Here is a 26,735-nt window from a genome sequence, read left to right on the forward strand (position 1 = left end):
AAGAAGGATAATTGATGTATTAAGATATGAGATAAAATTGAATAATAGAAAATGCTCAATTAAATCTGGAGAATAAGAAAACAAAGGGGAAGATAAAGAAACAAAGAACACAACATGTGCACAAGTAGAAAACACTTATAAACATGATATTAACTCAGGTTTATTAATACAACTGGTCCCCGACTTAGGACAGTTTGATTTATGATTTTTCAACTTCACCATGGGTCTAAAATAAATACGGGTCAAAAGCCACAAGCTGCAGTTCCCCATCAATCATTTGACCATGACGGTAAATAGCCCATACTTTTTCAATTGCAAAGCCTTTCACTTTCAGCACAGTATTCAGCAAATTACATGAGGTATATAACACTTTATTATAAATAGCTTTTTTTCTTTGCATATTTTAATCAAAACAACATTTTATGTTAGATGATTTTGCCCAACTTTAGGCTAATGTAAGTATGCTGAACACATTGAAGGGAGGCTAGGCTAAGTCATGAAATGGCCCCAGAACCCCATCGTGAGTTGAGAAAGCTCTGCAATCACTTTAAATGTATGTCGTATAGATACACCAATAAAAAGACAGAAATTTTTATAGTGGATAATGAAAAAAATACCAAGTTTGCACTGTCTAGAAGAAACTCATTTTAAATGTAAAGATTTAAGTTAAGAGTAAAAGGATGGAGAAATACATACGATGGTAACACTCAAAAGAAAGCTGGGGTCACTATATTAACTTCAGAAAACATACATTAAGGACATAGGAAGCTTACCAGGGACATTTAATCTTTAATAAAGAAGAGGCATTACAGAATGATAATAATTAAGCAGGCAGCAGCACTGTAAGGATACAATTGAAATTGGGAGATGGAATAGCATCTGACAACAGCCGTATGTACATTTTTCTCAAGCTCACATGGAACAACGAACAAGTTTCTCTCTCACCCACAGCCTGGATGCTTGCGGTAGCTAAGAACATCAGAAAGAGGAAAGAGGTTGCTGCAGCCTGCTGGCTCTGAGACTGGCCTTCCTGTGCCTTCCCTCCAGGAAATCGGGGGCGGAGTGGAGCCTGCCTCCTCCATTCTGACCTTTCCAAGATTTGTCCTATGACCTGAATTCCAGGGAAATTTGTTCCAAAAGCACTAATTCTGCACAAGCATAAAACTATTCACTTCCTGACATCTTGATGAATATTATTTTTAATACAGTCTTGAAATTCAGTGAATTAAGGAAAAGACTCAAATAAAGAGAGACTAGTCTTTCAGTAAAAGTAAGTTTGTTAGGTACGGCTTTTTGACCATCAAATTTGATGTGACTATATTTAGCATTAAAAAGAGATGTTTATATCGTGAGTCTCACCTCTTTTAAAAATATTTCATAGTGTTCAGTAAATAGTCCATGCATTAGTTTGTTAGGGCTATTATAAAGAAATACCATACTAGGTGGCTTAAAAATAGGCATTTATTTGTCACAGTTCTAGAAGCTTTAAGTCCAGGATCAAGGTGTTTGCAGGTTTGTTTTATCCTTGGCTTGCAGATGGCTACTCTGTTCCAGTGTCCCATTGTGGATTTTCCCCTGTGAAGAATATTCTTCTCTCTCTGTGTGTCCAATTTTCTTCTCAGTTAAAATGTCTCCTTCTCAGAAAAATCCTTCCTGAACACCCAGTCTGAAGTAACCATAGTTACTTCTTGTACCATCTCCTTAATTCAAGACTCTACATGGCATTTCCCATCTATACATGTGTATCTGTTTATTTGCTCATAATCTGACTCCTCCTGCTGCCCACTTGCACCCCATCTCCACCTTCCCATAAGACAATTAGCCTGATGAGACCACAAACATTGCCTTGTTCACCATGGTATCTCTGCTGTTTAAAAACACAAACTGATGCAAAATAGTTGCTCAATTTCAATTTGTTGATTAAATAAACTATATTATTTGTACCTAATGTCCCTGGGATACCTAAAGGGAAACTTCTGAAATCTTTACTTAAAATTTTATTTATTTTTGAAAATTGGAGTATAAATGCTTTACAATGCTGTGTTAGTCTCTGCTGTACAATATCATGAATCAGCTATGTGTATACATATATTCCCTCCCTCTTGAGCCTCCCTCCCACCCTGTACCCCACCCCTTTAGGTCATCACAGAACATCAAGCTGAGCTCCCTGTGCGATACAGCAGCTCCCCACTAGCCATCTATTTTATACACAGTAGTGTATATATGTCAATGCTACTCTCTCAATTCTCCCTACTCACCCTGAAAAATCTGACAATCTTACCATTCCTTGGTACATCATCATTCAATTTTCTCAATTTAAAACCATATAGTCTCTGAAAATAAGCTGCACAATGACACAATGACTCCTTCCCCTATTTTCTATGAAAGGATGAAGGGTTGATCCTCCTTTTCCATACAGTGTTTTTTCTTATGAAGTGATTTATATAATGAACTTAATTTATGCTCTGATTTAAATCACTTACATTTCTACTTTAATTTCTATGTTCTCCATGTCTTTATACATTGTATGTCCATACTAAGATGTGGCATCAATAACTAACAAAATTTTAGTTCAGACTACTCTTTTCTTCAAGGTCTTTCTCAATGCAATTTGGACATCTTTGTTCCTCAAACTGTAGATGAAAGGATTCACCATTGGCCCCACAATGGTATAAAAAATTGTGGACACTTTATCTTCATCCAGAGACCGAGCAGGAAAAGGCTTGAGATACATGAATGCAGATGATCCAAAGAAAAGAGAAACCACAATTATGTGGGAGCTGCAGGTACTGAAGGCTTTGGACCTGCCCTCTGCAGAACGGATGCGAAGGATGTTCAAGAGGATCAAGGTGTAAGAAACGGAGACGGTGACACTGGGCACTATGACATTGACACCCACCACGATGAAAATCTCCAACTCATTGATGGAGGTGCTTGTGCAGGAGAGCTGGAGGAGAGGAGGAATGTCACACATGTAGTGATTGATGATGTTTCCATCACAGAAGGAGAGTCGCAGCATGCACGCAGTATTGGCCATGGCCCCCACAAGCCCCATCGCGTATACACCCACCGTCAGCATGAGGCAGACCTGATGGGACATGGAGACCTTGTAGAGCAGGGGCTTACAGATGGCCACGTATCGGTCATAGGCCATTGATGTCAAAATAAAGCACTCATCAATAACAAAGAAGGAGAAGAAGCAGAGCTGAGTCATGCACTCTGCATAAGAGATGATGTTCTGGCTTACAAAACTCATCAGCATTTTAGGGGTAATGACAGAGGAGTGGCAGAGATCAATGAAGGAAAGGTTGAAGAGAAAGTAGTACATGGGAGTGTGCAGGTGAGGGTTCAGACCAATAAGAATAATCAAGCCAACGTTCCCCACCACAGTGACCGCATAAACTGCTAAGAAAATGAAAAAGAGAGGCAGCTGGAGTCCTGGCTGCTGTGTTAAACCCAGCAGGATAAACTCAGTCACTGAAGATTCATTCCCTGGGGCCATTCTTCCCTAGGACATACCTGTGGGAACAGGACAGAGCATAACGTTAAAAATGAGTACCCCGCTCTCTCCACCCAATCCCAGATTATTGAGACAGTCCCAGAGTTTGAGAAGAACCCCCACCCACCGTTCTGTGTGTCTTTGCTTTCTCCTCTGTATAAAGGCTGGGGAAATTTTTAAAGAAGTGTATAAAAAACACTATCGGGCAAGTTCTACAGGGATAAAATTCAGTAATCCATGGACTCATGACAACAGCATCTCTGTTCCACTTCTGCTCTGACAGTTTATCAGACCCACCCAATGATCAGTGGTTATCTGAGCAGAGACAAAGCTGTCATTTCAGGGAATCCTTGGCTTCCAGAGATGAGGTTTGCAAGATGAGTAACAGGGCAGATAAAATTCAACACTCACCCTTCTGTATGGAGACTTCAGTGTTGGGACTTGCTACCTCTGCTTCCTTATTCTCAAGGAAGAGCAAGTGGCTCTGATGAATTTTAGAGATGAACAGCCCAGAACAGAGATTCTTCTTCTTTGCTATTGTTTCTGTTTTGAGTGCGTTTTGGACTGAGAGAGTCAGAGCACAGACCTCGGTACCCCAGGCTCTGAGGTGCCAGGAGTTACAGGTCATGATTTCTGATGGTGGCTCTGCCAGAGTGTCCTCTCCAGTTCAGGGGGTGGAAATAGCATCTGCTGGTGCCCAGGGAGCCACCTGCTAATATGACCCAGGGGTTATTGTGAAATCCTAGGGACCTGATTAAAACTTAGAAGTCTTAGGTTTTCATTGTCTTTTCCCCAGAGATCATGATTTGTAGCAAAGAGAAATTACCTACTCTGCATTTAAGCTGAGTTCACTATAACAGTGATGTATTGGAAGTAAACCATTTTGCATATTTTTTTTGTTGTTGCCAAATGGGGCACATCCTCAAATAGAAAAGCAGGTGATCTTTCCTGAATACACAGCACCTACCCCTCTATGAAATACTTGTCACTTATTTGTTTACTTAGTTTGTTTTCTCACAACACATACACACACATTGATATGCTCAGGTGCATTTGAATCTAAGTTCCATAAGGGCAGAGATTTTGTCTTTTTTGTTCAGTGCTATTTTTGTAGCAACTTAGAGTAACACCAGGCATATATAGTAGGTATTGAATAAATATTTGCTTAACAAACACTGAAGGAATGAAAATCCCTTTTTCCCATGTTTCTTGGAACCAATTTTAGCTGATCCAATAGAATTATTACCCCACAGGCAAAAGCTTATATAGCATTAAGTCAATGTTTTTCTTTGTAGACCTGAGTGTAGGGCAGGAAAAACATCAGTAAGTTATGCCTCGGGGCCTCAGTTCTTAGGCCCTACACTTTTGTGGGTTTCTGATAGGTATTATTTCAGATGCTGAGGAATTATTAGGGGACAATCCTATGCCTTCTAGGAGCTTATGGCTTAAGAAAAGTACACATATAAAAAGAAACACTTTAGTATTTGTTACAAATAAGAAGACTGAGCGTGGAAGAATTGATGCTTTCGAGCTGTGGTGCTGGAGAAGACTCTTGAGAGTCTCTTGGACGGCAAGAAGATCAAATGAGTCAATCCTAAAGGAATTCAACCTTGAATATTCATTGGGAGAACTGAGGCTGGAGCTGAAACTCAATACTTTGGCTACCTGATGTGGAGAACCATCTCATTGGAAAAGACTGTAATGCTGGGAAACATTGAAGGCAAAAAGATAAGGGAGCAGCAGAAGATGAGATGGTTAGATAGCATCACTGACTTAATGGACGTGAGTTTGAGCAAACTGTGGGAGATAGTGAAGTACAGGGTATCCTGGTGTGCTGCAGTCCATGGGGCTGCTAAGAGTCAGACACGACAGCAAATGAACAACAATAACACAGGTAGTTATCATATTGAAAACACTCTCTGATACAGCTGGTCTAGTCCTAAACACCCAAGAGAAAGTCCAGCTCATGGTCAGAGAGAACTGTGTATAAGAATATTCATAGCAGCACTATTTTTAACAAAATAAAGAAACCAAGGCTGCCCTGGTGGCTCAGTGGTAAAGAATCTGCCTGCCAATGTAGGAAACATAGGTTCAATTTCTGGGTGAGAAAGATCCCCTAGAAAAGGGAATGGCAACCTACTCCAGTATTCTTTCCTGGAGAATCCCATGGCCAGAGGAGACTGGTGGGCTACCATCCATGGGGTCACAAAAGAGTTGCATGCAACTTAGCGACAAAACAACAAAAGAAAACTGCTAGCTTTTCATCAACTGGAAAATGAGTATTTCACATTATATCCCTAAAGGGAAAAACTTAACAGTAGCCTGAATGAATGAAGTAGAACAAAACTTATCAATGAATTACAAAACCATAAAGTCAAGTGAAAAAAGTGAGTTGCTAAAAATGATCTGTACAGTACAATATTTAATGATCTTTAAATGCTTGGAGAGCTACTTTCTACAATTTTTATAGATGCATAAAGTTGTAGGAAAGATGACATGAATGTAAAATTATCAACAATGCATCATTAAAGGTGTTTTACAGTGAAACAAATGAGGGAATTAAGATTAGAAAAACAATTAGGGGAATATCAGTTATGTCTATAATGTGAAAGTTGGGTGATGTATACACAGGTGTTTATCATGTTGTTTTGTATTTTTTCTGAAGGGTTGAAATATTTTACAATAAAATCAGTGAGACTAAAGGTAATATACATTATTCCAAATCATTGTGATATATAAAGTTAATACAGAAACTATCAGTTATATGATGATATTTACTATATTAATAACAGATGCTATTAAATGGTGAGAACAAATAAAAGCTCGTCAGGGTAAAACAATTTTTTTAAAGGCTTCTGGATCTTCTTATAGACCCCAATCCAGTTATAGTCATTTATGTAACTCCAAACCACACCATACAGTTGGAACTTCACACACCACATATGCACAAGCTGTTGCTATTAAGATGAACATATATAGAAAGATAAATTGTCAAATCATAGAGCCCAGGTTACATCACATGCTTGGATGTGTGGTCTTTTTGGAGAATCTTCTTTCATGTGGGCAGAGTGTATCCAGACAATACTATGAGGCATTGCAGTACCAGCTGGTAAAGTGACAACTTTGATAGAAACCCCATGTTTCTACACAACCTGACTTTCTCTGGTAGATTTGGGGATGGTGATCAGGCTGCCAGAACCATTTATGGACTGCTTGCACTGTAAGAGAGAGAGGAATCCTGGGAGAAAGAGAAGCCAGGGGAGGGTGATGAAGGAACAATAGAAAAGTCACAGAAACACTTACTTCCCTATGGGCCATGAGGCCCAGATCTAAAGCCTAATGGTTCCCTTTGAACTGTCCCAAGCCATTCAGGAGGGGGATGCTTTAGCAGAAGAATGCTGGTGGCTCAGACAGTAAAAGCATCTGCCTACAATACGGGAGACCTGGGTTCGATCCCTGTGTCGGGAAGATTCCCTGGAGAAGGAAATGGCAACCCACTCCAGTACTCTTGCTTGAAAAATCCCATGGATGGAGGAGCCAGGTAAGGCTACAGTCCATGGGGTTGCAAAGAGTCGGATACGACTGAGCAACTTCACTTTCTTTCTTTCACTTTAAAAGTGTGTGCAGAATAGCTTAAATACAGCCCAACTACAGTCCATGGGGTCACAAAGAGCCGGACTCAACTGGGCACACATGCACAAGGTTTGGGGCTTCCCTGATGGCTCAGCAGGTAAAGAATCTACCTGCAATGCAGGAGATGCAGGAGACTTGGGTTCAGTCCCTAGGTTGGGAAGATCCCCTGTAGGAGGAAATGGCAACCCACTCCAGTCTTCTTGCCTGAAAATCTCATGGCCAGAGGAACCTGGCAGTCCATGGGGTCTCGGAAGAGTTGGACATGTCTGAGTGACTGAGCACACACACAGGCAGTGCTCAACTCAACACAATTGAGAATTCTTTCTGACAGAGGACATGCTTCTGAGTTAGGAAGTTTAATTCCAAGGGAAATTTTAAAGACTTCTTAGAAGACTCTCTGGTGTTTGTAGGTGGTCACCGTGAATCAGACAATGATTCTCTCTGACCTCAGGCTGTCCTGGCAGGACACTATGCCGCCAGGGTCACTGTCTCCACATGAGTGAACATTCCCTATCAGCCATTCTCTTTAGTCTTGAAGTTAGCAGTTATTTCCACTCTGAATGGGGCAGGTATGAAAGAAAAGGTGGAAAGGAAGGGTTCCCTTGGAGGCAAGCATTTTGAAAATCTCACTCAGCCCACATCCTGTAGGAACCATCCTCAGAGTGAGTCTAACTCCCCACTAGCCCTTTAAAATGCAAAGGTTGGTAACTTTCCCTCTGTCTTCTTTCCCATCCTCTCACTCTCCCGCCTATCAGAGATGGATTGGTTGTTAGCACCCATCAAGGGCCCTGAAGACACTCACCAGAGGCGAATAACAATAAAACGTTTAAGTATGTAGTAAAAATGACCCAGGAGACCTTGTAACTTGAATAATACATGGATTCACCTTGAATTAGCATGTGGTGATACAGTAGGGGCACAGCGAGCAGAAGGATGCCTGATGTCCAGACAAAAGGAGAAAGAAAAGTCCCTTCTGATGGACCCTGGCTCCCGTACTTAAGTCTTAACCTGAGATATGCTTGACTTCCCAACCCCTACCACTCACAACTGCACCTTGCCCAAAGGCCAATGCCACTTGAGTGGTGGATCCAATTTGGCAGCTGCGTATCTAAGCCAAAGAACTGGGAGGGCTGAGTTAGTCTGAGACCACAGCCTGGATCTACAAACCAAGTATGCCTCCAATCCTATGTTAGGGAAAACAGGAAGTTACTTGTGACTGAAGACAGGAAGTTACCTGTGAGGAAAGCGAGGCAGGCAGTCATAATGAGAGTATATTTGGTTTGAGGAATCATATAGGTGAATTCAAAACCCAGGAGTAAGTTATGCATGAAGGAAAGGCTGAACAACACAATCAGAATGTTCCTGATCACTTCCAGGCCATCTGTTGAAAAGAAGAAGCTGTATTGAGGCAAGGACAGATATTTCTTCTAGGCTTATTTCTACCTGTGGCACACAAATTTCTAGGTAAACATGAATGAGGTGAAACATTTGATTAAATAATAAAGAGCAAAGATGGGGCAAGAAAGAGGTCGAGGTCTTAAGCTAAATGGGAGACAGAACCAAAAGAAACTGTTCTCTTTCTATCTTTGTAAACTTCTTTCTCTTCTATTTTTTCAAAATGTATTTCTTGCTAAACTCTTGTCTTCCTCTAGTGACAATGTAACATGTTTTATTTGCTGCCAGTCACCTTTCTTTTATATCCTTACATTCTAGATGTGCTAGATACCCTGTTGTTACTGTCAGGGCTTCTCAGAGATCCATCAGTTAAGTCTGTGAGCTTCTAAACTTTTTTCCAAAATGTACAAATGCTGAGCTTTTGGGATAGACCTTGACTGTGTTGATTATGCAAGTAGGCACACTGCAACCATAGGTGGTTGCACTAGAGGATAATGGTGAGATGAATGGAAGTCAAGGAAGGATGAACCCTCATTCTCCACCTATCTCTTTCCATATAATAGCTCTGACCTGATGGCCACAGTGAAGTACAACATATCCACAGACTGCGGTTTATCATAGGTTTCTGGGGTCCCAACTTCAGCTCAGCCCATTCTTCTATGATGAGTCCTATTGCCAAGAGGACTAAGACCCAGGAGGAAAAGAACAGGTTGGTGGCCTCGACCTTTCTGACCAGTATGTGCACCACTGTGATTGGGGTTTTCTAGCAGAGACTGTCACCAATATCTCACATGCTTCTTCTCTGATAGGATTAGTCACAAGAAATAGTGGGAAATCTTTTAGTGATTGCTGACGCAATGGCAGTGGTAGAAAGTGAAGTAGCCTATGGAGCAGAGAAGATAAATCCTACTGTTCCCCACTCCTCCATTTGGGCTAGTCTGTTGTCACGGCTGCCAACTGCCATGGAATCATCTTGGTCTGACCCTTGACCCTGAGACCTACTACAGTGGAATCACCAAGGGGCCTAGAGGCCCTGACGGAGAAGGCAATGGCACCCCACTCGAGTACTCTTGCCTGGAAAATCCCATGGACAGAGGAGCCTGGTGGGCTGCAGTCCATGGGGTCGCTAAGAGTTGGACATGACTGAGTGACTTCACTTTCCCTTTTCACTTTCATGCATCGGAGAAGGAAATGGCAACCCACTCCAATGTTCTTGCCTGGAGAATCCCAGGGATGGCGGAGCCTGGTGGGCTGCCATCTATGGGGTCGCACAGAGTCGGGCACAACTGAAGTGACTTAGCAGCAGCATCAGAGGCCCTGAAAGAGGAACCAGATACAGAAGGACGTATGAAATCACACATAGAAAACACTGTCAGCTATAGGAGCAACTAGAGGCCTGAAAGAAGTTAGACGTGTATGATGGAAGACATCAGGATTATATGTTCCAGGATTGATGAACATTAGGGATCAAGGAAATGAAAAAGGTAATTGGATCACTGTGTGAGATGTCAAGTAGCTAGCATCACAAAAGAGAATGACCACTCGTAATTTGGGGTGTTTTGAAGATAGGTGAGGGATTAGTGAGACACAGGTCAGAGAAGAAATGATATATGTAGTTAGGGAAAACAGGAGTCAAGATGCCATTAAATAAGATGTAAACCATGGGAACAAGCACAAGCCTGCTTATGAGAAAGAATTTAGTAAGTACAAGTTTTGGTTAAGTTTAAGGTGCCTTGAAAGCATATGATAGAATTAGTCTTGAAACTTAACAGTAGGTTAAAAGTTATCAACCTAGGAATGGCAGTTGAAGCATAGGTGTGTATATCACCATGAGAGGATATCACACGGAAGGTGACAAGAGGCAGTGAAGGAAATTCTGATTAACATCATCTTTTATGAGAAAGAGCAAAGAAGTAGAGGTCAGAGCAAGGCTGTGTGTGTGTGCTTGCATGCTAAGTCGCTTCAGTCGTGTCCGACTCGTTGCAACCCTATGGACTGTAGCCCGCCAGGCTCCTCTGTCCATGGGATTCTCCAGGCAAGAATACTGGAGTGGGTTGCCATGCCTTCCTCCAGGGGATCTTCCCTACCCTGGGATCGAACTCTTGTCTTTTATATCTCCTATTGGCAGGTGGGTTCTTTACCACTAAAGCCACTTAGAAAAATACAAATGCTGCTGACTAATTAAGGAAGCTTGAGTTTTGAGGAGAGATTAGATTCCTAATGTTGCAGAGAAATCTAATTAGGTGGAAGCTGAACATGTGTCACTTGATTTGATGATTATAATGTCATTGGTGGTTTTGGGCATGGCATTCTCTGCAGAACAATGGGAGAAGTGAAAGTAGAAGGGATATTGTTAGGTTTTATGTTTTCATTTTTTTTTTAAATAGACAACTAGATTAAAGAAATAACAATAAATGGAAAAAGAAAATTAGAGTTTTAGTTTCAAAAGGTAAGTATGAAATTTTGAAAAAGGAGAGACTAGTGGGATGATTCCCGTGTACCCTTTACCCTGCTTCAGTGCTCATCCCTGAGTTATTCTGAAACAAACTCAGAGAATTTCATCCTTAAATATTTGTTGGCTTCACTAAAATATAAGGATTAAGTTTTCCTCATAGATTTACTTACTCTCCCTCTTTGTTTTCTTAATCTGGTTTATTAGAGGGCTATCAATTTGTTGATAATATTCAAGATCCCTTTACATATTTATCCATTTGAAAATATTATTTTAAGTAGAATTTACTACTTTAAGTTTTTACTTCATTATTTCCCTTTCAGATTAATTTTTTATCCCTCAAATTTCTTAAAATAGTTAAAACTTCTTTAATATGCCAGGATTTAAGGTGACCTATATTTATCTGTGCACAGAGTTTGCTATATCTCATATAATTTTTCCTATTTAAACAAGTTTAAGAAAATAATATTTTAAAGAACAGTTATGTTTTTCCAGCAAAATTGAGCAGAAGATGCAGAGATTTTTCATATACTCCCTGTATATCCCACACAGGGACAGCCTTTCCTGTTCTCAACATCCCCACCAAAGTGGTACATTTGTTACATTTATAAACCTACAATGACATATTATTATTGTCCAAAGTCCATGGTTTATGTGAGGGTTCACTCTTGGCTTATGTCTCATATATTTCCACAGTAGACAGTTTTTAATGTTAATTTTGACTTCACCATTGAAATCTATTTGGGACTGTGTTCACATGTACAAATGTTTCCCACTTGAATATATCTTGGAAAGTAGAAACTATACAATTGTAGCATTCATGATTGCAAGATTCATTAGTAAATAACTGAACATAGTCCCATCTGGGACAATTAAAGCTTTTCCTGGGACTTACCTGGTGCTACAGTGAATAAGAATCCATCAGCCAGTGCAGGGGACATGGGTTTGATCCCTGATCTGGGAAGATCCCACATGCTGAGAGCAACTAAGCCTGTGAGCCACAACTACTGAGGCTGCCCTGGAGAGCCTGTGAGCTGCAACTACTGAGCCAGTGCAGCACAACCACTGAAGCCCGTGCACACGCAGCGCTTGCTCTGAAACAAGAGAAGCCATTTCAATGAGAAGCTCGTCCACTGCAATTAAGAGTAGCCCCCACTTGCCGCAACTAGAGGAAGCCTGCATGCAGCAATAAAGACCCAGCACAGCCTTAAATAAAGTAAGTGAATTATTTTCAAAAAGAAACCAGCTCCTCTCATACACCTGAGGGCAGGAATGAATGCAGATTCTCAGTGGGGCAGGAAGATCAATGCCCAGATTACCTGGGCCTCTCTTCTTTGCCCTTCTCTGTGTCCCTTGCCCCAACCTCCCTGGAGCCCAGCTCCCCTCCCACTTCCCCTCAAAAAACAGAATCTTTTCCTAAACACCAGGAACTCTGGAGACCAAAAAAAAAATGGAATAATTATTCATCTAAAGCAGTGTCTGTGTCACTTATCAGCATGATTAGGTGCAGAGCTCTGTGAGCCAAACAATTTTAAGAGAAGAGTATCCTCTAAGACTCTGTCCCCTGGGTTGGGGTACCATGGACAAGTCTAGGACTGTGTTGTTTCTGGTCTCTCTCATGGACACTTATTTTCCTTTTTTTCTAAATGAAAGTATGATAGCTACCTTCCTCTGCTCTACTTGGAATACCCTTCAGTTTGGGAGTGAGAGACCATAGGCTAATACTCCTCACTACCTGAGACCTGGATGGTCTGATTCCTGCCTGTGGGATATGTATTCTAGGTAACTGAATACATAGCTCTTTATCATGATCCCCATAGCTGAAATAGCTCTTCCTAACATCATCTTTAAGAGAAAGGCACAGAGGGTCAATCCGAACCCTGCGGCACATGTATGTAGGCAGAAAATCCCCTTCTGCCTGTTGGAACTTAGTGAAGGTGATGATTGCAGTGTTTACGGGTGGAGAGTCTCTATACAGCATCTCTATGGTCCATGTCTGTATTGCACTCAGATACTTTTCATGTCACTTGGCTTCCCCATTCCCTTCTTTATCAGATGTCTTTCTGAGGTGTGGACTTTGACCTTCAGGACAGACTCTGATCTGCAGAACTGGGCGGTGGCATTTTGCTACATTCTAGCCCAGGATTTCTTGATTATGTACCTCTCTGGAATGCTGAGATGGTTGGATAGCATCACCGACTCAATGGACGTGAGTTTGGGTAAACTCCGGGAGTTGGTGATGGACAGGGAGGCCTGGCATGCTGCAGTCCATGGTGTCGCAAAGAGTCGGACGTGACTGAGTGACTGAACTGAACTGGAATGCTACGGAAATTAAAAATTTCATTTTCCAACCCCAGATTTGCATAATCAGACAACTGGGGTTAGAGGGAGCCACTTTAGCTCTGCCTCCCCTCCGACAGGTAAAACCTGAGGACAGTGTGAAGCTCTCACTGAGACTGGACTCTGGACCATTTCCTTTTTGCATTTTCACAGTATCCGGGGGATCTAAAACCCCACATTTGATTTTGGTAGAAATCTCTACAAGATGTTGCTGCACATTACCATTTGTAGGATAAATACCAGCAAAGCATAACAGTCATGCAGACCAAGTGTAAGAACGTGTTTTCACTCCACCGACCACGGCTCCCTTCAGACTAAAGCAGCCGTGTCTGGTGGAGCAGCAGCAAGCCCAGGGTGCCCATGGGGGCTGCCAGGCACTGTGGGTGGTGGTGGAGTGGGCACTCTCCCTGGTGGATTGTACTTAGGACAGTGAGAGCAGGGTTTGAAGGGAGCAGCGGTTCTTTCCAAACCTGAATGCCCCAACAGAAAGCTTCAGAAGGTCATAGCTTAAAAAGAGCTAAACAGTTGAAAAAAGGATGAAAAAACAAAAACCACTTCTCTAGTGTCCAGGCTTTTCCCTAGCTCACATGACTTTAAATGTTCTTCTTTCCTCTACCTTGAAGCAGCACCTAAACCATGGCTTTTGGATAAAGGAAAAGAGGAAGAAGAGAAATGGCATCTAAGTCATTCTCTGCATTTACTCCTAGTGCTTGTCTCTCTGTGTAACTTCTTGATCTCTAAGATTTATTCCACTTCAGAAACTTTCCCCAAGGAATCAAAGGAGGGTGACAAGTATAAAGTCAATAAAATCTTCTATATTGATATCCCCAAAGCAGCAGACGAGTTGATTTTCACATAATCCTAATAACCCAAGTCCTATATTATTTTCTGTCTAAGGATTAAATAAAAATATCTCCTAGAGGTACATGTACCCCTTAGTATTTTTTTTGGATGACTGCACCATGCCAGTGGTGGAATATGTGCTCAGTTGCTCAGTCATGTCTGACTCTTTGCAACCCCATGCACTGGTAGCCTGCTAGGCTCCTCTGTCCATGGAGATTCTCCAGGCAAGCATACTGGAGTGGGTTGCCATGCCCTGCTCCAGAAGAATTTCCAACCGTGGTGGAAAATAAATTATGTAATTATCTGTATGGGAATAAGATCAATGATTTGCTTTGCCCCACAGAGAAGGATTTGATATATTTGAAATAATTATTCTAAGTCAAATAACACATTAACAATTATGTATAGGGACTTAGCTCACCTTTAATTCAACAAACATAAGTTAGAACACAGAGAGAATCACCTAAATTATCTCCTTCCACATGAGATATGTGCCTGGCATAACTGTGAAGACATTGCTTTAGCTCATTTCACTTTGACTTATCCATGTTACAAAAAGAATATGAGATAGTTTGAACACTTCTTGCCTTTGAATTACATTTATTGTTTTTTGCAATCTGGTAATGGCACCCAACTCCAGTACTCTTGCCTGGAAAATCCCATGGACGGAGGAGCCTGGTAGGCTGCAGTCCACCGGGTCGATAAGAGTCAGGCACGACTGAGCGACTTCACTTTCACTTTTCACTTTCATGCATTGGAGAAGGAAATGGCAACCCACTCCAGTGTTCTTGCCTGGAGAATCCCAGGGACCGGGGAGCCTGGTGGGCTGCCGTCTATGGGGTCGCACAGAGTCGGACATGACTGAAGCGATTTAGTAGCAGCAGCATCACCCCTCAAGATAATTTTGCAGCAAATTACAAATAATTTTTAGTTCCAAACAAACTACTTGCATGGTGAGACAGTGACACATACACACACTCACACTCACAGGATCATAATAGTCTGTTATGAGATTTATTTTACTAAACATTATTCACAATATGCGTGATTCATGGGGTGGTAGAGGGCTCATATAGGTCTTAGATATGCTTGAAGCTTTGTGTTTAAAATTTGTGTATTTTAACACAAAAAAATTTTTTTAAATGAAAATAAAAAATAAAATATTGACTCCAGTATACCTTACACAATAATTTTGCTAGAAGATATATAAGGAGAACAGATGTTTATCTGTAATATTTTATTTTAAGGAGAAGCAAGAATACTGTGTCAAATATCTACTCTTCTAGTACCATAAATCATCTTTGAGGACTCATTTCTTTTCATTAAGAGCTGATCTCTTAGCCAAATTCAAGTATAAAAAATAGCATTATGAATAAAATTCACATGCTGTACATCAGATTCCAGGAATTTATCTTATAACTTAAAACTTTTTAAAACAGTCACCATATAAGGTGGTTGATGTGTTAATGTGATAATCATCTCAAAATATACCAAATCATCAGTTTGTACACTTTAAGTATGTATGTGTGTGTGTACTCAATTGCCCAGTCTTGTCTGACTTTCTGAGATCCCATGGACCATAGCCCACCAGGCTCCTCTGTCCATGGAGTTTTCCAGGCAAGAATACTGAAGTGGGTTATCATTTCCTTCTCCAGGGGATCTTCCCAACCTGTAGATTGAACCCTTGACTCTTGCATCTCCTGCATTGGCAAGTGGATACATTTAAACTTGGGCTACCTGGGAAGCTTACACTTTAAGCATACACAATATTTATTTGTCAGTTTTTTGTCAGTAAATCTAGGGGATACACCCAATCTCATTTTGTGATTTTTCTAGGAAACGAAAAACTTCTTATATAAATTAGTGTATCTTACCTCTTTTTCAGGCCATGGATCTCTAAGCTGGAGAAAAACAAAGTATTCTGATTGAATTAGGTATCTGGTGGTGAATATTTTATCTTACATCTGAATATCCCTTTGTGTCCTTCAGCCTAAGTGAATTCTCCCTACTTCTGAATACAGTTTAAAATCTACCCTTCCCTAAAGACTGCTGTTATCGCTATAGACAGTAGTGGTCTGCCTCATCTCTGAAACTCAACCAGTTCCTACTGCTTTTTATAATGACTTGTTGGTCTCCTCAGGGATGGGTTTGATACATTAGGAGTGATGGTTCTAAGTCAAAGAGAGCACTGGATACAGTGCTTCACTCATTCAGCAGTTGATCAGGATGAGGCATGTGTTGGCCAGTCCTCTCCTCACTAGACTGCAAGGTTGTGAAGAGAATGATGCTGCATCATCTTTCAGTGTGCTCATCTGTAGTAGACATCCTCAATACTTGTTTGGCTCATGTTCTGTGACTTGTGGGATCTTTGTTCCTCAACCACGGGGTGAAACCAAAAGTCATAGCAGTAAAAGCACTGAGTCCTAATCACTGGACTGTGAGAGAACCTCCAAAATACTTGATAAATAAATTTAAAAGATTCCATCATTTGTCATTTACAATTATGTGACTGAATTTTTTGCACTCCTGGACATATATTCAGAAAAGACAAAAACTAATTTGAAAAGATACATGCACCATCATGCTCATAGTAGCACTATTAAAAATAGCCAAGACGTGGTTCAGTGGTAAAGATTTCCACTGCCAAGTAGGAGATGTGGGTTCGATTCCTGGGTCAGGAAGATCCTCTGGAGGAGGAAACGACAACCTGCTCTAGAATTCTTGCCTGGGAAATCCCATGGATAGAGGAGCCTGGCGGGCTACAGTCCATGGGGTCACAAAAGAGTCAGACATGATTTAGTGACTAAACAACAGCAACAAAAAGACATGGAAGCAACCTAAATGTCCATTGTCAGATGACTATATGAAGAAGATGTGGTATATATAATATATACAATGGAATATTGCTCATACATTAAAAAAGAATGAAAAATGCCATTTGCAGCAACATGGATGGTCTTAGAGATTATTATATTAAGTGAAGAAAGTCCAATAGAAAAAGACAAATATGATATCAGTTATATGTGAAATCGAAAACAACTATACAAATGAACTCATTTACAGAACAGAAATAGGCATAGAAAACAAACTTATGGTTACCAAAGGTTTGAAAAGTGAGGGATAAAATAGGAGTTTGGGATTAGTAGCTACCCACTACTACATATATGTGAGAGTTGGACTGTGAAGAAGGCTGAGTGCCAAAGAATTGATGCTTTTGAACTGTGGTGTTGGAGAAGACTCTTGAGAGTCCCTTGGACTGCAAGGAGATCCAACCAGTCCATTCTGAAGGAGATCAGCCCTGGGATTTCTTTGGAAGGAATGACGCTAAAGCTGAAACTCCAGTACTTTGGCCACCTCATGCGAAGAGTTGACTCATTGGAAAAGACTCTGATGCTGGGAGGGATTGGGGGCAGGAGGAGAAGGGGACGACAGAGAATGAGATGGCTGGATGGCACCACTGACTCGATGGATGTGAGTCTGAGTGAACTCCGGGAGTTGGTGATGGACAGGGAGGCCTGGCGTGCTGCGATTCATGGGGTCGCAAAGAGTCGGACACGACTGAGCGACTGAACTGAACTGAACTGAATTACATATAAAAATAGATGAACAACAAGGACCTACCATATAACACAGAGACCTATACTCAATATTCAATATCTTGTAATAATTTATAAAGGAAAACAATGTGAAAAAGAAAGCATACATACATATATATATATAACTAAATAACTTTACTGTATACTTGAAACTGATACAACATTGCAAATTAACTACATGTCAACAAAAATTTTTAAGGGAGAAAGAATAGTTATATAATTTTGGGGTAGGAATAAATTTATGTAATATTTGAATTATTCTTATATTTTTTAAATTAAAACTTTATCCATGTCTTACTTAAAAAATATGACTGGAAATCTACCACTATAGTTTAAAATACTTAAGAGAATATTACATTCTTTCTTTTACACATTCTATTTCTTCATCATTGTGTTCTAAATATGTATCTGATATTAGGCTATATTAATTGCATTGTTCAGGAAATGTGATATCACACGGTTTCCACTTGTAAAAAGAATATTAGAGGATATATTCTTACAAATACTCAGGCCACTAAACCCCAGAAATCAGAATTCCTTGAGGGACACTTGCTTTTATATTTCTCGGCATAAAATACTTGAACTGAGAACAGAAGTCACGTTCATTTAAACCTGCTTCTTCTTAATGTAAAGATGAAAAGGAATAACTGACATCTTTCCTCTTAAAATGATGAGATTAGGGAAAGAAAAGATACCCAGCTAGTTTCAGAGGAGGAAGGTGAGTTTCATAGTCACAATGTTCATGTTATATAGGAATTAAAACAAAAAGATTCTAAATTAACTCCTGATTTTCCCGTAAGCTAGAGGTTCTGATGTTTGCAGGCCACCGAGCCATAGGAGTGGAGAGAAGAGCCTGTGGACACCTATCTTAAACTCAGATGTGTAGTGTCCACTTAATGCTTAGTTAAGTCACATAGTGTCTAATGTGTGAATTAGTGTGTGACATCATCAGCCTCTAAAATAGAAATTTAATTCTAGAAATATTTTTATACACAATGGACAATGCACAAAATGTCTTGTTTAATTTGTATGGCAATTCTTAGAAGTATTTATTATTTATTTTTTACAGGTTAAAACATGAGCTCAGAGAGCCTCTCTGATGGATCAGACGGTACCCTGTGTACTGAAACAAAATGTATTTAACTCGTCATTCAGTGCTGTTTCTGCCACTTCTGTGTTAATGGTTCCCTTCTTTAAAAGGGGGCAATTATTTGACAGTCAACTTTGATTTTTAAAAAATTATATTCTAGACCCGTGCTGTTGGATATTATAGTCACTAGCTAAGTGTGGTCACTGAGCATTTACAATGTAGTATGATTTTAGGTATAGTGTAAATATAAATACATTATTAATTTCAAAAATTTGTACACAAAAATGCAAAATGCTTCATAAGGAGTTTTACATCATTATATGTTAAAATAGAAGTTTTTGTATATACCATATTAAATACAGCATTAAATTGATTTCAGTTACTTTTTTTTTTCTTTGCTTTTAAAAAATGGGCTTCTAGGACATTATAATCACTCACGTGACTGTATTATCTTTCCTTTTCTAATTTTTTTTTTCTTTTTAGTTTTTTGGCCATGTGGTATGTGGGATCTTAGTTCCCCGGCCCTGGCACATCACACCTGCACATCTTACACTGGAAGGGTGGTGTCTTAACCACTAGACCACCAGGGAAGACCCTGCATTATCTTTCTATTGAGCAATCATGATCTAGACTTCACTTTTGAAAAAATACTTTTCAATTCTCATAGTTTTAATAGTAGTATGTAGTACATGGAAATGTTTAAAAATGTAGCTTTTAAATTGCTAAATTGCTTTTGAATTCCAAAATGCACCTAAGGCCTGAATGAGCACAAATATTCTCAGTTATTTGCACTGTTAGCCCCCAGCATTTGATTTTATAGTCAGAATGAAAAACCCACAAGTGACTCATGACTGAAAGACTTGGTCTGTGGGTGCCTTTCCTTGGCTCCTCATTTTCCCCACATATTGTAGGAGGGGATACAATCTTGGAACAAACGACTCAAATGAAAAATGAATCAATGATATAAAACCAATATAGTTTGGTGCCTAGCACAGTAAGAATGAAGAAATGCTAATTCAGTCTATTACAAAAACATGTGATTTTTGATGTTAATGTAGTTTCATTAACTACATTAACTACAGGGAAGGGAAAAATCCCTTCCCTGTGCCTCTCCTCTGATTGTTCCTTAATTGAGACCAGACAAAGGAAAAAGAAAAGAAAACAAACGTTCCAGGGTTGAGGACTTGAACCAGAGAGAAGTGAAATTTTCAATATTCTGTGTAAGAATTTTCCATCGATCCCTTAGTCACGTAGTCACTACCTTACATCCGGTCCCTAGGAGGGGGCGTGGCTTCCTGAAAATTCTGTCTGCAGCTGTTTTCTGCCTGCAGCGACGCAGAGTGCTGGGAACAGCTGGAGGTAAGTGACTAGGGTGCCCGCGCCGGCGCTGAATGGCACCCTTGCTCCTGAGGATTGAGACCTGCCTCTTCCAACTCCCTTTCCCCATCTTTAAATCTTTCGGGGCTCGTTTTAACTGCAAGCCCAGGGTAGGGAACTTAGTCCTGGAGTGCGATGCCTTGAGGGTATCTGCGGGTTTGGTGGTTCTGGGGTATCTTGCTGAATGTGGAAGGGGGATGTAGCCATCTCCGGATAATCCCAAGACCCCTCTTTCGACTTCACTTCTCTTTTACTTCATTTTACTTTTGGTCAACTTCTCTCGTTCTTTCTTCCTTCCTTTGTTTCCTGTGGACACTTGATGCTTTGTCAATTTTATGTGATTTTATGCTGGGGAAATGGAGCTTCAAGCCCTCTCTCTCTAAGTCCTCCCACCCCCCCACCCCCCACCCCCTCCCCAGTCGTATTGCAGCCCCTAAAGCTTTCTATATAAAAATTCAGATCCCTTCCGTTAGTATTTGGATGCTGAAATTTTAGGACTGAATAAGGACTCAGTCACTCTCCGTTTCTAGAGGAGTCCCGCTTTCACCCACTCCCCCGGATTCCGGGTTCTCCACTTCTCCCCTGCAGCAGGCTGCAGGGGTGTGACCCACTGCGCCACCGCCCGCTGTTCCTTCCCGCCCCCGCTCTGCCGGGGCTCCTGCATTCCAGAGGGTCCGCCTAGCATGAGGCCCCCCGCCCCCGGCTCAGTGAGCCATCCTCTGCTCTCCCTGCTGCCTGGGATTCAAGGCTTTGACCTTGGCCAGCCCCTGTGGCCAGTCTGCCTACCTGTTGCTGGGTGCATTTCTGAAGTGCCTTCTTGAAGGAAGAACTAATTCTGACGCAGCATCATTTATTTGGGGAAGGGTAGGGGAGAGGGTTCAGGAAATCAAATGTCTGGCAAAGAGGGATTTGATCTGGGGTCATAATCAGAAAATAGTGTTGTTTTCTTTATAGGAGACGTCCCTCTGCTTCTCTCACCCCATCTGAAAACCACCCTGGGTGAGTATTACCTAATTTTGGAGCATGGGCGGCCTGACATCTGACGCAGTTTCTTCAGCTGTTGTACCCGGTGTCGGTGTCCTTCTCCTGCTTTAAGCTCCCTGCTGGTGTGGTTAGAAATTCCTCCTGCCCCCAGCTCCAGCCTGTTCTACCAGGGAATTTAGCCCAGTCAGGAGTCTGCCTGGAAACCTCTCCTCCCTCACAGCTGCTACTGCGCTCTGTGTTTCTCTGTCAGATAGTGTGCTATTTTACCATGCTCAGTTTTTACTCAGTTCCTCAAAATAAAAACAGATACGGAAGGAAGAGCCTGTTTTATTGGCTCTGATTTTTGAGGAGGGGCACCATGATAAGAAACAGGATTGCTATCATCTGGAGGGGCAATCTGGACTTTGCTCTGGATTGTGGATAGTGTGTGATATATTTTAAATGGTGATTGGGATGAGCATAGATGGCCTCGAATACTTACAGGCAATCTCACAAATGCTTGGGTTCAGAAAAGTTCCAGGGCATCTTCAATGGTAGAACCAGCTCCACCTCTTACTTCTCTGCATAAAGGAATCATAATGTAAATCACAGTATATGTAAATACATTGATTTCTTTGTTAACATGTCACATGAAATGGTTGTCTAAGGTTATAGTAAAACTTGGAAGATATGTTTAGAATGGCCTGATTTAAAATAGAGGACATGCTACATGTAGCATGTAATATACATATATATATATATACACATATATATATATACTATATATATACACACACACACAACAAATAGGTGATTCCCAGGTGGCTCAGTTATAAAGGATCACCACTATCAATTCAGGAGATGCAGGAGACAAGGATCCTTGGGTGGGGAAGATCCCCTGGAGAAGGAAATAGCAACCCACTCCAGTATTCTTGCTTGGAAAATTCCATGGACAGAGGAGCCTGGCGGGCTACAGTCCAAAGCACCGGACACAACTGGGCACAAACGTGTACAAACCACACACACACAAACAAATGTATCATCAACAGGAGAATCCATCAGCAATTTCAATGATGAGCCACAAAAGAAAAGCTGTAAGGTAATTGCTCCAAATTGTAAGGGGATCCATTTTGAATTTGGCAGCTTCCTACTTGTCTGAATAGCATGATCAAAGTAACAGCAGAGGTCTATTTAATAGTAGTAAAAGGAATAATAGAAACAATACTTATGTCTATTAACATTGATTAACTGTTTCCTATAAGTCAGGCACTGTTCTAGGAACTTCACACATACTAATTCATATGTGCATATATGATATACAGGTATTATGGTTTTCATTTTAGCAAGAGAATACTGAGATTCAGAGGGGTTAAACTAATTACACTGATTCAATATATCTAACAAGTGGTGTATTAAATATGCTTTGGAAAAAACTGGAGCTAGCCTTTGAACAAGCCTCAGGGTTTTTCAGAGATTTCCTATTTAGTATATACTCAAGGCAATGGCACCCCACTCCAGTACTTTTGCCTGAAAAATCCCATGGACGGAGGAGCCTGGTAGGCGGCAGTCCATGGGGTTGCTAGAGTCGGCCACGACTGAGCAACTTCACTTTCATTTTTCACTTTCATGCACTGGAGAAGGAAATGGCAACCCACTTCAGTGTTCTTGCCTGGAGAATCCCAGGGACGAGGAAGCCTGGTGGGCTGCCGTTTATGGGATTGCACAGAGTTAGACACGACTGAAGCGACTTAGCAGCAGCAGCATTGAACCTTACAGGTTCCCCACCTGGGTCTGACATTTAGAAGGAGCCTTACTACTGGGTTTTCTCCAGTGGTTTAGATGGTAGATAATCAGCCTGCAATGCAGAAGACTTGGGTTCCATTCCTGGGTCAGGAAGATCCCCTGGAGAAGGGAATGGCAACCCACTCCAGAAGGGGTTGCCTAAAGGGTTCCATAGATAGAGCAGCCTGGTGGACTACAGTCCATGGGGTCACAAAGAGTCAGACACAACTGAGCAACTGACTCTTTTCTTACTATTAGCAACTTTTCACCTATCCAGTCTTTTTCTAGGTTCCTTCCTCTACCATTATGCCAGAGAGAAGCAAATATAATGCTGGTACTTGAGTGATTGGGCTTGTCTGGTGGCTCATCTGATAAAGAATCAGCCTGCAATGCGGGAGACCTGGGTTCGATCCCTGGATTGGGAAGATCCCCTGGAGAAGAGAACAGCTACCCATTCCAGTATTCTGGCCTGGAGAATTCCATGGATTATATAGTCCATGGGGTCACAAAGAGTAAAAACGACTGAGCGACTTTCACTTTCATTTTCGAGTGAATAGTTCCCAGCATGTTACTCTGTTTATCATGTGTTTTTTTCCACAGTATCCCTGTGTCACCATGGTGCACCCAGGAGGCCTCCTAACCCCCCGGGAGAAGCCAGGTAAGTCTGACTCATAACTCTTACTTGCCTTTGTACCTAACCTGGCCTACAGGAGGCATTCAATTACATTCTGTTGAACTCTTGAACTCTGGTCTGTCTCCAGTGCCACTGAAGAGCATCTCTGTGACCTTGTCCATCTGTGAGTTTGTGGCTGGTGTGTCTGCAACCTTAAACTACAAGAATGAGGAGGAAGTTCCTTTGGAGGCTTTCTTTATATTCCCCATGGATGAAGACTCAGCTGTCTACAGCTTCGAGGCCATGGTGGATGGAAAGAAAATTAAAGCAGAATTACAGGACAAGATGACGGTACTGAGGATAAGTATATTACCTCCTTCCTCCTTTCCCTAATGCATACTCTTCAGGATCTCTAGCAAATGCAACTTCACAGAAAATGCTGATGTTGAATGCTCTTTCCTCTATTCCCCTCTAACTGCTATTTTCCTAAAATCATTTGGAGGGAAAGTCAATAAGAGTCACTTAAGGTACAGCTGTGGGGATTTCCCTGGCGGCACAGTGGATAACAATCTGCTTGCCAGTGCACGGTCATGGGTTCAATCTCCGGTCTGGGAAGATTCCACACGCCACGGGGCAACTAAGCCCATAAGCTGCAAGTACTGAAGCCCACATGCGAGCCTGTGCTCCACAAGAGAAGCCACCACACTGAGAAGCCCAAGCACCACAGTGAAGAGTAGTCCCTACTCACCACAATTAGAGAAAGCCCGAGCAGGCAACAAAGACCCACTGAAACCAAAAATAAAAGCAAATAATACAATTTAAAAACAAAGTACAGGTGTGAACTTGGCAATACCAGTCACCGTTTCTCCCTGCTAGTCTTTGTCTTCTGTACCCTGTGTACCTTCACCGACTGTGTTGGCTTTCTTTCTCTGTCCTCAGGCACACACCAACTATGAGAACGCCATCATCCGTGGCCACCAAGCCTTTCTGTTAGAGGAGGACATGTGCTCCAGGGATGTGTTCTGTTGTAACGTGGGGAACCTCCTCCCCGGGTCGCAGGCAGAACTCACCTTGAAGTATGTGCAGGAGCTGCCCCTGGAAGCAGACGGGGCTCTGCGCTACGTGCTCCCTGCTATCCTGAATCCTCGGTATCAACTCTCTGGTCAGTCTCCTCTCCCTCCAAATATTCCTGGGGGAGTTGATGTAATTGGGGAAACCCCTTCAAGGCTGTAGGGTGCTAGAAAGTGTGGGAGGGAACACAGAACTAAAATAACTTTTTTTAGGATGTTCCGAGGACAGTTGCCTTAATATGAAGACTCCTGTAGTCTCTTTGGAGGACCTGCCCTACACAATCAGCATGGTGGCGACCATCAGTTCCCAGCATGGCATTGACAGGATTCAATCCAACTGCTCCTTGAGTCCTATTGAGTACCTTGGAGATAACAAGACTTCTGCTCAGGTAATTCACAAGAGAGCATTATCATTACTGGTACCCTTTTCCTTTAGATCCTGACCTTGGTCCTCACTCACTTCTTCCTCCTTATTTTTTCTTATTAACCCAGAGGGGATCACACTGTGCTTCCTCCTCACCACCCTCCTTTAATCTCCCTAGCCTTCTCTCTGTTCTTGCTCCTGCTCTGTGTTGTTCTCCTTCGTGGAAGAAGCCTGTAGCCCTCAGCACTGACCTCAGCCCTGGGCAGAGGCAGCGATAGTCCTAACATGGCATCTTTGTCTGTTCCCAATTCAGGTTTCCTTGGCCGATGGACACAAGTTTGATAGGGATGTGGAGTTCCTGATTTACTACAGAGCAGTGCACACCCCTAGTGTAGTCGTGGAGATGGGAGAATCTCCCACAAAGTCAGGTATTGTCTTTCTCTCTCGGCGGTTACCTCCTGAGGAGTAACTTTCTGATTTGGAATTATCTTCAAATTATCCTCAGTTTTATTGCCTTCTATCCAGTAGTGGGTGAAACATTGAAACAGCTTACATTATGATGTGAAAGAAATGGTTAAGTTCAATGAATATCTTGTGGTTATATCTTTTAGGGAAATCTAAGTACATCAGTACAAAATTGAACCGAGGACATGAACAAATAATTCCCCAGAGGAAACACTAGTTTACAAACATGTGACGATGATCAGTCTCTACAAAGGCAAATAAAAATAAAAGTAATAATGTGACATTTTCACTTTTCAAGTTATCAGAGATTTCCAAATGATGCTTTAAAAGGTGTGGTGAATTTGGTACTCAGAGATTTCCTGAACCAAAATAATTTGGTATCAAGCTTTTGAGGGGAAATGTGGCCATAAGCGTCAAAATAAATGTTTATTTTGGTAATTCTAGGTTTGGGAATCTTACATATGAAAATAAATCTAAATATAAGTAAAAATATGGATTGAAAAGTTCTCTTCTCTTTTAATTTAATCATATCAAAGACCGGTAAGCAATCAAAATGTCTTACAGTGGTTAAATTCACTATGCTAGGTATATTTGATGAGTTACCATGTAACTACTAAAATAATACACATCAACAGATTGAAATAATATGCAAATAAGGTTTCCAAACATTGTTAAAGTAAAAATGAGTTGTAGAAGTAGATTACCACTAGGAAATAATCTATGCATGGGGAAAAACCATTTTAAAACAGAGAAAGTATGCAAGAAGTAATTGTGATTAGTTTAAAAGTAAGTTTACTTTTTAGATCTAACAGTTTCTCTTGGTTTTGATTCATATACCTTCACGTAATCTCACCTGGAATTCTTTTTTTTTTTTTTTTGTGGTAAATTTATATAATCAACTTTACCTTTGTAACTATTTTTAAGTATAAAATCCCATTGCCTTGCATACATTCACCTTGCTGTTCAACCATTACCACCATCCATCTGCAGATATTTTTCATCTTGTCCTAGTTACTTAATTTCTAAGACTATGTTTAGTTTCTTACTGCTTAGTTATTATTATTATATTATAATATATTATATACAAATTATTATTGTAATTTCTTTAATGTGTCTTCTTTGGGGGACTTCCTTTGTGGTCTAGTAATTAAGACTTTGCCTTCCAATGTAAGGGGTGTGGGTTTGACCCCTAGTCAGGGAGCTAAGATCCTACATGCCTCGTGCCCCAAAAACAAAAATATGAAACAAAATCT

At 41.1% G+C, this 26,735-nt stretch overlaps 2 protein-coding genes and 1 long non-coding RNA gene across 3 annotated transcripts in view; 1 reads left to right on the forward strand and 2 right to left on the reverse strand.

Moving 5' to 3' along the window:
* Positions 1 to 2,148: 2,148 nt before the first annotated feature.
* LOC112441454 (olfactory receptor 8B3) lies at positions 2,149 to 3,798 on the reverse strand. The gene has a single exon (XM_059883056.1). The coding sequence runs from the start codon at positions 3,500 to 3,502 to the stop codon at positions 2,573 to 2,575; it is 930 nt and encodes a 309-aa protein (XP_059739039.1). The 5' UTR covers positions 3,503 to 3,798; the 3' UTR covers positions 2,149 to 2,572.
* Positions 3,799 to 5,952: 2,154 nt separating this feature from the next.
* LOC132344185 (uncharacterized) lies at positions 5,953 to 9,469 on the reverse strand. The gene is made up of 3 exons (XR_009493331.1): positions 9,098 to 9,469; positions 8,367 to 8,513; positions 5,953 to 6,737 (listed from the first exon to the last, which is right to left on the reverse strand). It is a non-coding gene; the product is annotated as an uncharacterized lncRNA (long non-coding RNA).
* A 10,706-nt stretch (positions 9,470 to 20,175) lies between these two features.
* VWA5A (von Willebrand factor A domain containing 5A) overlaps positions 20,176 to 26,735 on the forward strand; it is a 29,719-nt gene continuing 23,159 nt past the window's right edge. Inside the window, exons 1-7 of the mRNA XM_002699100.6 lie at positions 20,176 to 20,207; positions 21,180 to 21,224; positions 23,571 to 23,628; positions 23,732 to 23,934; positions 24,523 to 24,745; positions 24,867 to 25,042; positions 25,331 to 25,445. Of these exons, the coding sequence (XP_002699146.2) occupies positions 23,586 to 23,628; positions 23,732 to 23,934; positions 24,523 to 24,745; positions 24,867 to 25,042; positions 25,331 to 25,445 (760 nt within the window). The 5' untranslated portion in view covers positions 20,176 to 20,207; positions 21,180 to 21,224; positions 23,571 to 23,585. The remainder of the gene's footprint in view (positions 20,208 to 21,179; positions 21,225 to 23,570; positions 23,629 to 23,731; positions 23,935 to 24,522; positions 24,746 to 24,866; positions 25,043 to 25,330; positions 25,446 to 26,735) is intronic.

This window comes from Bos taurus, chromosome 29 (genome assembly GCF_002263795.3).
Source record: "Bos taurus isolate L1 Dominette 01449 registration number 42190680 breed Hereford chromosome 29, ARS-UCD2.0, whole genome shotgun sequence".
NCBI classification, from domain to species: domain Eukaryota; kingdom Metazoa; phylum Chordata; class Mammalia; order Artiodactyla; family Bovidae; genus Bos; species Bos taurus.

Excerpts from the sequence above, each read along its gene's own strand:
- LOC112441454 (XM_059883056.1), bottom strand. The coding sequence starts at position 3,502 with ATGGCCCCAGGGAATGAATCTTCAGTGACTGAGTTTATCCTGCTGGGT.